We start from the raw sequence: 13,671 nt of genomic DNA on the forward strand, positions 1-13,671 counted from the left end.
CATTTGACTTTCAGGACTTCAGTTAAATAGCTTTTTTTGAAAAATACAGCAGCAGTAGGCGTGGAGGCTGTTAGAATTTTGCATGCATCTAAATGCCAAATGCATGATGCAAAACAAGGACAAACAAATTCGAGACCTACAGTAGTGGTGTTTGACAGATGATGTTAGAGTTGACTAGTGTCACACAAGTAAGGAATATAATTAAAAAAAAAATAAAATCAACCTACTAATGTTTTTGGTTTATAATGTTTTTGCCTTACATAGTAAAAGTAATTCACAGGCTGTAAGTAGTAATATGTGAACTATCAAGTTACTTTTTGGTGGGAAAAGAAAAAAAATCCTGTTTTTTCTAGCTATAGCTGCAGTTATTGCTATGTCTATCCATTTTTTTCACTGGAAGTAATACTTAACATGGTTTAAAGCCAATTGCAGCATAAAATTGCATTTATGCAGGATAGAATATTCTTCATTGATTAAATGTGCATTTTTCTTGGGATCACCACACTGCTCCACAGAGAAATTTTGGAACTGGAATGCAGCTATATTATCTCTGTATAACATGACGTTTTATTCATGAAAATTCTTATAAACATGTCAATGTAACTATAATGTAATTATGAATTAAGAGAGGAGGAGATTTTAAGCTCCACATAGAATCAGCAAATGCAAAATTAGATGAAAACAATCCAAAGGAACATCATGTTTAAATATAACACACTGAGTATGCTGGCACATATCTCCTCTACAGGTTACCAGGTTTCACCTGCCAAATAATTAATAGTTTTCAAGTCATTTTCCTAAATAATCCTGGGCTGCTGTATAACCAGGTTGCATCGCTCTCAGTGAGATCTGTGGGTAGAGAGCAATTGTGCAACACAGCCTTTGCATAGCCTTGCAAAATCAGTCTATTTCCTTTAGTTCCAGAGCATTTTGTTTCAGAGATCATATTATGGTCTGTTAATATCAAACTTAACTATGCCTCTTAAATATGCAACTTCTTTCTTAAGACATGATATTAGAGTATTTAATTTGAATTTAATCTTATAATTGCATTGAGAATTCATGTAGCTGTTTTTATTTTATTATACATGTTACTTTAAAATAACACAAACTTCATGTGTTGTTCTCAGGTGCACAAGCCCATATTTTTCTGAGTTGGTCTTTAAAATTGTATTCACAGTTATTGTTTTAGGTGCCTTTCATTTAATTGGAAGACCTTAACAGCTTACATGAAAAAGTGTTCCTTTTAAATTTAAGATGAGATAGCACATCCAGAATCTGTCACATAGCATTGGTAAGAATCCCTGTCTTGAAAGTAGGATTTCCTTAGTACAGTTACTTAATAGTTTAGATTGGAAGGAGCCCCCAAGTTCATCTAGTTAAAACTCTTGCTCAAAGCAAACTGTACAGCTGAATCAAGTAATGATGACAGGGATGCTGTCTCTTCCTGGACATCCTTTTATGTCAGTGTTTAATAACCCTCCTTGGAAATAATTTTCTCATACATCTAATTGTAGTTCCCTTGTTGAAGCTTGTGAGTGTCACCCCTTGTCCTTTCACTGTGCAGCTCTGCAAAGAGCCTGGCTCTCCCTCCTCAGCCCTTCCCAATACAGGGCGTGAAGGACTTTTAGATCCCCAGTGATTTTTAATGACCCTTCGTTGGGTCTGCTTCAGTTTGTCAAGATCTCTCTTGCACTGCAGGGCCCAAAACTGGAGTGGATTTACAGTCTCACCAGTGAGTGTCAAACATAAGGGAATATTCCTTTAATATTTCCTGTTAAAGCAGCCCAGCATGCAGCTAGCCAAGTTATAGAAGGGCTGACCATCGAGTCATATTACACCTGTCTACCAGAATCTGTGGAGGAACCTAAGGTAACAACATCAGTGAGTGAAAAATGAATCTTGAAGTATGTACATAAAACACATTTCACTTCAGTCAAAGACACACTTTGCACTTCAGGTACATTTAAAATGATTGCAGTTGTTTTTACCAGCATGGAGAAAAACTGCATGTCTGAGCAAGTAATTTGAAAAAGAATAGAACACCTGAGCAAGCCACTCATAGTGACTGAGTGATTATATTTAGTCCTTTGCAGTATTTTTGTTAATAATTCATATTTAATAGTGCTGTACATTTTGAAGAGCTATCTCCTTATCTGTTCAGCCTAACAGTACCTTTTTAGAGGATGTCTCCTTATGTGTTTAGTGGGAAGGTCATCTAAACTGCTTCATTAGGCAATACTAGAGAAAGTTGATGCCAAGTCCTTCTGATGGTGAGATCAACAGATCACTTCTCAGTTCAGCTGTGTGGTTTGTCTTGCAGGCACCAATGTTGCTTCCAGTCTCTCCATTCCTGGCATTTAACTAAGTACTTTGCACCATTTTTTGTGGTGCTCCATTCTAGAAATGCTGTTTTCCTGTATTCATTCTGTGTAGCACCAGCAGCACAGGTGGCCATGTCTTCCACTCCGAAGATTCATCCAATACAGTTGCCCTGGAGCTGCATTCTCTCTCATCTCCAATTTTGACCTAAGTTTCTATATTTCCTCATTTGGCAGAGAAGTAGACATGAACTTAAATAGAAGTTTTGATTTGAATTGATCAAATTTGACACTTTATCTTTTCACTTAATGTTTTTCTCAGTCTAAACTTAATAATCTGTTCAGGTGGGAATTGAATAAAAGATTTGATGTGCTCATTTTGAAAGCATAGTATTTATTAATTATTTTAATTGCATATGGTCTTTTAACCTTTTAATTATACATAAAATACTTGTAGAGTTTAAATAGTATTGAGGGTTGGGGTTTTCTGCATTTTCTTTTTAATTTGTTGGCCACCTTCACTTGGTTTCGTTTTTCATTTTCCTGAGCACCAGAGTTCAGTGAGCAGGTTTTTTTACTGAAATGCTATGTAAGTGACTGTATTGAACCCTCCTGTATTTCTTCTTCCAAGATGCGTTAAAATGTATTTCATTTATACAGAACTGAAAAAGAAAACAACTACTGTGCTTGTGTTGCTTTATTAGATCCTTTCTAGTCATGACAATTAAAAAAATCACATATTTAAGGTCATTCTTTTAATTCTTGCTCTTCATTTTTGAGTTGAATTTGTTAGTGAATATATTTGAAAACTTGACCTAATATGTATCCTGGGTCACCAACCATAAATATTTCTCCCCACAGAAAATCAATATTTACTCCAAGTCTATTTCCTTTCTTTAGTCAGTTTCTAATCCATGACAAAAGCAAACTCCCTTAGTTTTTCTAGTGACATCACACAAGGAATTTTATCAATGTGCCAAATGATTAGTTTATTCTCTTCTGTTTTCTGAGAAACCTAACAAACTGTGGGAGGCAGCATTTACCTGTGCAGTAGTAGTTTATCCTAACAGACTGCTTCAAACACTAAAAACTCTGTGTTTGTGAATACTTCCCTAAATGTACTATATATTGGATTACAGCTCACTGACCTGCAGCACCTAGGACTGCATCTGCTAAAAAAGTTAGAGGCTTGTGTGTGTGGCTGTGGACACCTGTGTATGCCCACATACACACACATGCCACCCCCCTGCCCAGATCAGCTGGAGATGGAGCTCAATGTTAGTGACAATGCGTGTTACATTAGGAATACTGCCATCTGATTTATTATTTTTTTTTATTTTTTTTCCCTGTGCAGTTCAGCAGGACCTGGGGGTAGCTCCCATGTTGTGTTGGTGATTAGTTTCCATTTAGCAGCTTATTGTAGCACCATTGCTTTGCTAGGGTCTCTTTTTCCTTCGATTTTGTGCAGGGTCATGCTCCTTATTGTTCTTGGTGAATAAGACTGAGGCAATATTGTAATCTGGGACAGGCTTTCCTCCTCCTTAATCACTCTTTATATTTCCTGGTGATCTTGCTTACCCACACGTTGTTTCACAGTTTCAAATAAACTTAAACCCCTTTTTATTCCTTACCTGACTTTTTTTCAGTATCTCGCTTCTGACTCCCAAGATTCCACATTTGCTGTCTTCAACTCTGTTCCTATATTCCCTTTTATATGCTTGCCTTTTTTTATTGTCAGAGTGAAATTCCCAGTGAAAACAGTCTTTTTGGTGACAGTTATTTCAGCTGCCAGAGTGGGCAATATGCCTAGTTTTTGGGAGGAACTACCAAGGTTATAATGCAAAGTTATCCCAAGAGTTCCACACCCAGGTCTTTGTGCTCCCAGATTCTCACTGCCATTAATCGGTCTGCCTCGTGGTGCCTTCATGGCTGGTGCAGGACTTCGTTACCATTAGGAAGAATTCATTGTATTGGAGCTTAGGTAGTAAACACAACCTGTAATAATATACTTGAATCTGAAATAAATATTTTTATGAATTGGTGTGATTCCTGTTGATACACTTAACACCTGTTTTTCCTTGTTACATATTTTAAGATAAGATGATAGATTTGCAAGCTGAGGAAGTTTTCTTTTCCTGTAGTGAGGTGCATGGCATTTTCTTGTTATTTACTATCATCATGGTTCATCTCGTCTAGTTTCTACTGCATGCAGTTCAGTACCTTGTCTAAATTATACCTCTAGACTCCACCAGGATCAATGGAAAGCAATAAGTATCTTCAAATAGCAATTCAATCCACCTATAGAATTGTAAAATTTTTTCAGTTGGAAAAGGCCTTTAAGATCATCAAGTCCAACTGTTAACCGTAGCACTGTCAAGTGCGCCTCTAAACTATGTCCCTGAGCACCACATCTACATGTCTTTTAGCTGCCTTCAGGGATGGTGACTCAACCACTTCCCTGGGCAGCCTGTTCCAATGCCTGACAACTCTTTCTGTGAAGAAATATTTCCTAATATAAAATCTGAACCTCCCCTGGTGCAACTTGAGGCCATTTCTTCTCATCTTATTGCTTACTACTTGGGAAAAAAGAGATCAACACCCTCCTCACTACAACCTCCTTTCAGGTAGTTGTAGACGGTGATAAGGTCTCCGGTCAGCCTCCTTTTCTCCAGGCTAAACAGCCCCAGTTTCCTCAACTGCTCCTCATAAGACTTGTGTTTCAGACCCTTCCACCAGCTTTCTGCTGGCCCCACTATTCCTGGTACAAGCCAGGATGCTGTTGGCCTTTTTGGCCACCTGAGCACACTGCTGGCTCATGTTCAGATGGCTGCTGACCAACACTCTTTCTGCCAGGCAGCTTTCCAGCCATTCTTCCCTGAGCCTGTAGCGTTGCATGGGGTGGTTGTGACCCAAGTGTAGGGCCTGGCACTTGGCCTTGTTGAACCTTGTATAATTGGCCTGAGCCCATCAATCCAGCTGGTGTAGATCCCTCTGCAGAGCCTTCCTACCTTCCAGCAGATCAACACTCCTGCCCAACTTATGAAATCATGAGTACTCATTTTAAACACGTGTTGATGGCACTTAACAAATCTAACCTTTCGGTGGCTCTGCATGCAGCGTATAAGGAACCTGAATTTAGCCATGTGTTCTTGGAGCTTTGCTGTCTTTGCTGCCAAGTCTTCTGCATTACTGTTACTCATCTGATGTTATCACTGGTGAAAGAGCAGGGTGGTGGCTGAGTGTCTTGCCCTTTTTATACAAGAGTTCGATGCTGTGAAATGCAATTGGGTGTGCAGGGATCTTGTGTGGTTTCAGTGAATATTATGGTCCACACAAAGAGAGCATTGCCTGCATTGCACAGATGTGAGCCCAACTGAACTGCTGTGGGAAAATGCAATTTGAAACATCAACGTTAATGTAACTCTTCAGAGAATTTGCGTTGGTGACCAGTTACCTATGCTGAGAGTGTGCTACATTGCTGAAAAAGAGCAAACACTACCTGTGGTTCTTCAAAATAACATACTTCAGTGGGAATTCCACCACTTTTCTTTCTTAGGCTTGTAAATGTAAGGAACTGAAAGAGGATCATTTCCATGTGAAGACAGGGCAGAGTGCAGTGCATCCACTGCCTTGATAAACAACACTTAAAATTCCAAACTACATGACTAAGAAGGATTTTTACCCACCCTGGGATCTATATTGAGAATTTTTCTTTTATTTTAAATCCCAAAATTATTTTTTCATCTTGTTTTAGACAACAATAATTCCCTTTAAGATATCTTATGTAAGGCATTTTTGATTATATGTGTTTCTGGTTTGACTTTGAGGAAGGTGAGGCGTTTGGGTTTAGTGAGATTCTTCACTACACTTCTTAGATCTCTACCTTACCTTGAAAAAAAAAATCACAGTGGAATTATTTCAGTATTATGGTCTGATTTTTAGTGATATATCCTCTTCATCTCTGCTTCCCATATATCATCAATGCTTAACCTTTCCCATTGTATCATTTCAGGTGTACATCAAAGTTATAGACACAAATAATCACAGGCCTCAGTTTTCTGCTTCAAAGTATGAAGTTGTTATTCCTGAAGACACCATGCCAGAGACAGAAATTCTGCAAGTCAGTGCCACGGACAGAGATGAGAAGAATAAACTGATTTATACTATGCAGGGCAGCACTGATCCCATCAGTCTTAAAAAATTTCGTCTGGACCCTGGAACTGGCTCTCTTTATACTTCAGAAAAACTGGATCATGAGACTATGAACCAGCATATTCTCACAGTAATGGTAAATAAACCACAAAATGTTTTCTGTAGACAATAACAAACAGATTTTTTTTAAAATGTCTTTTAATTTGTCTCATTAATTCAAACATTTATTTATATGTCTAATTTGTGTGCAGTCTTTGTCTCTGTGACTGGTACAGATGGAACCTTAAATTATTACTGGTATTTGATAGAACAACTGAAATAAAAGTGCTAATTGCCAGTAATGTATTTACTGTTTCAGGTTCGAGATCAAGATGTTCCTGTAAAGCGCAACTATGCTAGAATCATCATTAGTGTTAGTGACACAAATGATCATGCTCCATGGTTCACGAGCTCTTCCTATGAAGGACGGGTATATGAGTCAGCAGCTGTTGGATCTGCAGTACTCCAGGTTACAGCATTAGATAAGGACAAAGGAAAAAACGCAGAAATTGTCTATTCTATTGAATCAGGTAAATTGACTTTATTCCACCTTCAGTTTATTTTGAAACAATGCTTGTTGATAATTTGTTTCAACTGTAGACATGTGAAAAAACAGATATAAGGAAGAGGGCAGTACAGGTCTGTGTGTCATATTCTGTGACATGTATTTAAGATACAGCCTCAGAACAATTAAAACTACAATGACAAATATTCATCTCTCTCAGTTAGCCAATTATATTATCCTTTAGATAGAGTTGGACCATTTTAGTAGTAGTAGAAGAAAAAGCAACATTTAAACCCTTAAGAGAGATGTGTTCTGTAGAAATTACAGAAGCATTACATTCAGATCTAAACAAAGCATTATTTTTCTGATAATGTGGTATTCTGTGGCATAGGCAATGCAAGAATTTGATGACAAGAATAAGAGCCTGAGATAAGCGCTTTCATGTTTAGCACAATGTGAAAGATCTTAAAAATAACGTACCTATCTCCATATGCTTAACTACTAAATAGTCACAGGTTTTAAACTTTCTGATAGGTTTAGGGGTTGCTTTGCATGGTTCACTGTGGCTGATTTTAAATAGTGGGACTGCTATTCTAGCTCAGTAAAATGTCTAAGAAATTCTTAATAGCTGGTCAATTTGTCATTAAAGCTCCTTTCAGATTGTAGGACAGAGAAGGGCGTTAGGTACTGCTGCTTATTTTCAATGTCTGAATTTGCCTGTAAGAATGCAATTCAAATGATGGCAATTTTGAATAATATGAAAACAGGGTGACATTGACTGAGTTCACTTACTAGATGGATGTGAGTTCTGGTTCAGTCCTTTAAATCTAGATACAAGCCTGCTATTACCAAGGTCCTGAACTATTTAGGCACTATAACTAGAAAAAAAAAAAAAAAAAGGATAATTTAACATTACCTTTGTGCAATATTACTTTCAAGATAGAAGGTAATTTAAAATAAAAATCCTATTAACCAGCATGAGAAACTATCTGTTGAAGAGAGCAGTAGGTAAAAAGTTAGTCAGTTACTGTTGCATGCAACGTGATACGCGCAAACGCATTTTTTATTTGACATAAATTGCTTTGTAAAGCCTAGGATTTGTATACTGTAAATATTTTCCTTTTCTTCCTCTAAAGTGTTACTTTGATATGAAAACAGACTTTAACACTGTATTAAAATGAAGCTGTGACTGTTATACTCTGAAGAGAATGTATTTAAGTGTCTCATAAGTTGCTTAAAATATGTTTGTTTTCTGTTATTTGTAGAAATATTATCGTTTTACTAATGTCTGTGAAACTTCTCTTTGCCTTTCCTGTATCAGTAGTGCTTGTTTTATGAATGCCAAAACATGGCAAAAAAAAAAAAAAGTGTGTACATGCTGTCTAGAATGAAGTCACAACCTGTTCTTTTATTTTCTCCTAGTATTTTGTAGAAGTAAATGTAAGACTTTCTTAGGTTTGTTTTACAAGACTGTGATGTACTGGGAGGTTAAAGCATTTTAACTGATGTCCTAAGCATATGGAAGGGACATTCCTTAAATGTTTGTAATGGCTGCTTAGATTTGTAATGGGATATTCTAAGAATGCCACTGTGTTCAGAGCCTCCACTAAAAAAAAAAACACAGAAAAAAACCACCAAAAAACAAAAAAGCTCAAAGAACCCCACCATCTTGCCTACTTGTGTGCATAACTCAGAAGTTCATAATGGATTTTTCCATTCTGAGAACATAGTAATGTAGTTTTTTAAGGAAGTAAAATGTTCAATCTTATATTTAGCATATAAGCTGAATATTGTGTGTAGTGAAGTTCAGATATATACTTGAAAATATAGAGAAAGCAAGTGTTTATCAAATGGTAGCCTGTAATTCTCAGCAGGTAGTAGTTTTTTCTAATACTTTCACAGGGAATAATTTGTCTATGTATTAAAATGAAGTTAGGAGAGATATAACTGTTCATCCAATTCATGGAGCTATTTAAAGTATACACGCATAAGCAACTAAGGTTCACAAGTGTGAATTCATTAAAACACTTTCTTTTTAAAAGTAGTCTAGTTATTTTAGATCATAAAATGTAACTTGTATTTCACTAATGTTAACTTCTGAATATAATTTTCTTTCAGCTTTAGTAGATATTTAATTTGGCTAAAACATGAACTTGATGGCAAAGATTATTTGGAGAAAATACGTAATTTATAATGTTGAAACTTGCAAAATACTTGTTATCTTTCTGAGGTTTTAAAATAGAAAATTAAACACATTTTTTGCATTTAGTTTCAAGGCTTCTGTGGCTTTGCTAATTATGTTTTATGCAATGTTTCTACAAGTAAACTTAGAATTAGTGCTAACTCTTGATTACAGAAAACTTTTCAAAGAGGCTAACAAATATTTGTTAAACAAAGCTAAGAAACTTTAATATTCTCTTTGTTCTCATTATATTATCTCTTTAAATGTATAGCTAAATAAGCAGTGATCCTTTAATAAGCAGTCATCCTTTAATTTCTGTCTACATTTTTCTTAATTACTTTTATTTTTCTTCACAGGGAATATTGGAAATTCCTTCTTTATAGATCCTGTATTGGGTATGATTAAAATTGCAAAGGAATTAGATCGTAGTAAACAGGAAGAATACAGCCTGATGGTAAAAGCTACAGACAAAGGAGACCCCCCAATGAGTGAAGTGACCTCTGTGCATATATTTGTTACGGTTTCTGATAATGCTTCACCAAAATTCACAGCCAAAGAATATTCTACGGAAATCAGTGAAAGTGCCAGCATTGGCAGTTTTGTTGGAATGGTTACAGCATACAGTCAATCTTCTGTAGTTTATGAAATAAAAGATGGTAATATAGGTGATGCCTTTGCTATCAACCCAAACTCAGGTGTCATTGTTTCTCAGAAGATACTTGATTTTGAAACTTTGCCTGTTTACACTCTAACTGTTCAAGGAACGAACATGGCTGGCTTGTCAACTAATGCAACGGTTGTGGTGCATCTTCGGGATGAGAATGACAATACACCAATTTTTATGCAGGCTGAATACACCGGACTCATCAGCGAATCAGCTTCAATTAACAGTGTGGTTCTGACTGACAAGAATATCCCATTAGTAATTCGAGCTACAGATGCTGATAAAGAGTCTAATGCTTTGCTTGTTTATCAAATTGTTGAACCATCTGTCCGCAAATATTTTGCCATTGATTCTAGCACTGGTGCCATTCGGACAGTAACGAGTCTGGACTATGAGGAGACAAATATTTTCCGCTTTTCAGTGCAAGTACATGATATGGGGATACCACGTTTATATGCAGAATATGCAGCTAATGTAACTATTTATGTAATTGACATCAATGATTGCCCTCCTGTGTTTTCAAGAGAGTTGTATGAGACATCCATTTTGGTTCCAACCTATAAAGGCGTGAAAGTCATCAGCGTAAATGCCACTGATGCTGATTCAGGCATTTTTTCACAATTAATTTATTCAATTATTGAAGGCAACATTGGAGAAAAATTTTCAATAAACCCTAAGACTGGAGATATAATAGTACAAAATACAACTCAGTTAAGAAGCAGATACGAATTAACAGTGAGAGCATCTGATGGAAGATTTGCAAGCACTGCATCTGTAAAAATTAATGTGAAAGAAAGCAAAGCAAGCCAGCTGAAATTCACACAGAGTTCTTACTCTGCAACAGTGCAGGAGAATTCTACAGAGGCAAAAACAATAGCTGTTGTTACTGCTGTAGGGAATCAAATAAATGAGCCTTTGTTTTACAATATTATAAATCCAGACAGCAGATTTAAAATAAGCCCAACTTCAGGAGTTCTTTCAACAACAGGAATACCATTTGATCGTGAACAGCAAGAATCTTTTGATGTGGTCATAGAAGTGACAGAGGAATATAAACCATCAGTTGTTGCACACATTGTAGTGAAAGTCACAGTGGAAGATGTAAATGATAATGCCCCATTTTTTGTCAATCTTCCATATTATGCTGTTGTTAAAGTAGACTCTGAAGTAGGCCATGTTATTCGACGTGTCACTGCAGTAGATAAAGATACAGGCAGAAATGGAGAGGTGCATTACTATCTCAAAGAACATCAAGAACATTTCCAAATTGATCCCACTGGTGAAATCTCACTGAAGAAGAAGTTTGAACCAGACACAGTAAATAAGGAGTATCTGGTCACAGTAGTGGCAAAAGATGGAGGAGACCCTGCTTTTTCTGCTGAAGTTGTAGTCCCAATTACAGTTATGAGTAAAGCTATGCCAGTTTTCGAAAAGCCTTTCTACAGTGCAGAGATACCAGAAAACATTCAGCTCCATAGTCCTGTGGTTCATGTACAAGCAAACAGCCCAGAAGGACTTAAGGTGTTTTACAGCATCACAGATGGAGATCCTTTCAGTCAGTTCACCATCAACTTCAACACTGGCGTTGTAAATGTTGTTGCGCCTCTTGACTTTGAGTCTCATCCAGCCTACAAACTGAGTATTCGAGCAACTGACTCCCTAACTGGGGCGCATGCTGATGTGTTTGTAGACATAATAGTGGAAGACATCAATGATAATCCTCCTGTGTTTACAGAGCAGTCTTACACTGCAACCCTTTCTGAGGCATCTGTCGTTGGAACATCAGTTGTACAAGTGAGCGCTACAGATGCTGATTCTGGAACAAACAGGGGGATTTCCTATCACTTGGTTGAGGATAATAGTGAAAGTCATGACTACTTCCACATAGACAGCAGCACTGGACTCATTCTTACTGCAAGAACTTTGGACTACGAACAGATTAAACAACACAAGTTACTTGTAAGGGCCATAGATGGTGGCATGCTGCCCTTGAGCAGTGATACTGTTGTAACTGTTGATGTAACTGATCTCAATGATAACCCCCCTCTTTTTAACCAATTGCTTTATGAAGCTAAAATTAGTGAACTTGCTCCCCGAGGGCATTTTGTGACATGTGTGCAAGCCTCAGATGCAGATAGTTCGGATGTTGACAAGCTGGAGTACTCCATTCTGACAGGCAATGACCAAAAGAATTTTGTAATTAATAGTAAAACTGGTATTATCACCGTCTCAAACCTACGCAGACAGGCACTAAAGTCACATTATAATCTTAATGTGTCTGTTTCTGATGGGGTTTTCAGAAGCTCAGCCCAAGTCCATATAACTGTAACTAGTGCCAATATGCATAGTCCTGTTTTCAGCCAGAATGAATATGAGGTTGAACTAGCTGAAAATGCTCCGATGCGTACTTTGGTGACTCAAGTTAAAGCAACAGATGAAGATTCTGGTACATATGGCCACATCACTTACCACATTGTGAATGACTTTGCCAAAGACAGATTTTATACAAATGAGAGAGGGCAGATATTTACCTCTGAAAAGCTTGACCGTGAAACACAAGCAGAAAAAGTAATTGCCATTAGTTTAATGGCCAAAGATTCAGGAGGAAAAGTTGCTTTCTGTACTATTAATGTTATACTTACAGATGACAATGATAATGCTCCTCAGTTCCGAGCAACAGAGTATGAAGTAAATATTGGATCTGATGTTCCACGGGGTACTTCTGTCATTAAAGTCTGGGCATCTGATGCTGATGAGGGTACAAATGCAGACATCACATATGCTATTGAAGCAGAGTCTGAAAATGTTAAAGAGAATTTGGAAATTGATTCATTGTCTGGTATAATTACTACAAAAGAAAGCTTAATTGGTTTAGAAAATGAATTTCTGACCTTCTTTGTTAGAGCAATTGATGGTGGGTCCCCCCAAAAAGAGTCAGTTGTTCCTGTCTATGCTAGAATACTCCCACCAGAAGTGCCTCTTCCAAAATTTTCAGAGCCTTTTTATTCCTACACTGTTTCTGAAGACATTCCAGTTGGGACTGTGATAGATATTATCAAAGCAGAGCATAATCAAACTTTAGTATATAGTCTGATTAAAGGGAACACTCCTGAAAGCAATAGAGATGATTTTTTTGTGATTGACCGACAGACTGGAGCATTGAAACTGGAGAAGAATCTTGATCATGAAACAACTAAGTGGTACCAGTTCTCAGTTCAAGCACAGTATGCAAGTGAAGATTATAATGTTGTTTCCTCAGTAGAGGTAAGCATTCAAGTAAAAGACGTAAATGATAACCAACCAGTTTTGGAGTCCAATCCATATGAAGCATTCATCGTAGAAAACATGCCAGCTGGAACAAGAGTCATCCAGGTTAAAGGAACTGACTTAGATTCAGGACTCAATGGGCAGGTTACTTACAGCTTGGATCCTTCTCAAGAACTAGACACTATAGAGTCTTTTACCATAAACATGGAAACTGGCTGGATTACCACTCTCAAAGAACTTGATCATGAGAAACGAGACAAGTACAGAATCACAGTGATTGCATCTGATCGGGGTGAAAAAATTCAACTGTCCTCTCTGGCTGTAGTTGAAGTTACTGTTACGGATGTGAATGACAATCCTCCACGCTTTACTGCAGAGATATATAAAGGAACAGTCAGTGAGGATGACCCTCCTGGTGGAGTAATTGCCATCTTGAGTACAACTGATGCGGATACAGAAGAAGCCAATAGACAAGTTTCCTATTACATTACAGGTAAATCTTTTCTAGTAATGTCAGAATAATCATTTGAGTGGTCTGGGA

At 37.2% G+C, this 13,671-nt stretch overlaps 1 protein-coding gene across 7 annotated transcripts in view; it reads left to right on the forward strand.

Moving 5' to 3' along the window:
- FAT1 (FAT atypical cadherin 1) overlaps window positions 1-13,671 on the forward strand; it is a 112,484-nt gene that overhangs the window by 71,933 nt on the left and 26,880 nt on the right. For all 7 annotated transcript variants that reach the window (XR_010472231.1, XM_065061104.1, XM_065061103.1 and 4 more), the window contains 3 exons: window positions 6,334-6,609; window positions 6,832-7,042; window positions 9,556-13,623. Coding sequence is in view for 6 of the 7 variants with exons in the window: in XM_065061104.1 (XP_064917176.1) it covers window positions 6,334-6,609; window positions 6,832-7,042; window positions 9,556-13,623 (4,555 nt within the window). In the remaining variant the exon portion in view is untranslated. The remainder of the gene's footprint in view (window positions 1-6,333; window positions 6,610-6,831; window positions 7,043-9,555; window positions 13,624-13,671) is intronic.

Source organism: Columba livia, chromosome 4 (assembly GCF_036013475.1).
Source record: "Columba livia isolate bColLiv1 breed racing homer chromosome 4, bColLiv1.pat.W.v2, whole genome shotgun sequence".
NCBI lineage: Eukaryota > Metazoa > Chordata > Aves > Columbiformes > Columbidae > Columba > Columba livia.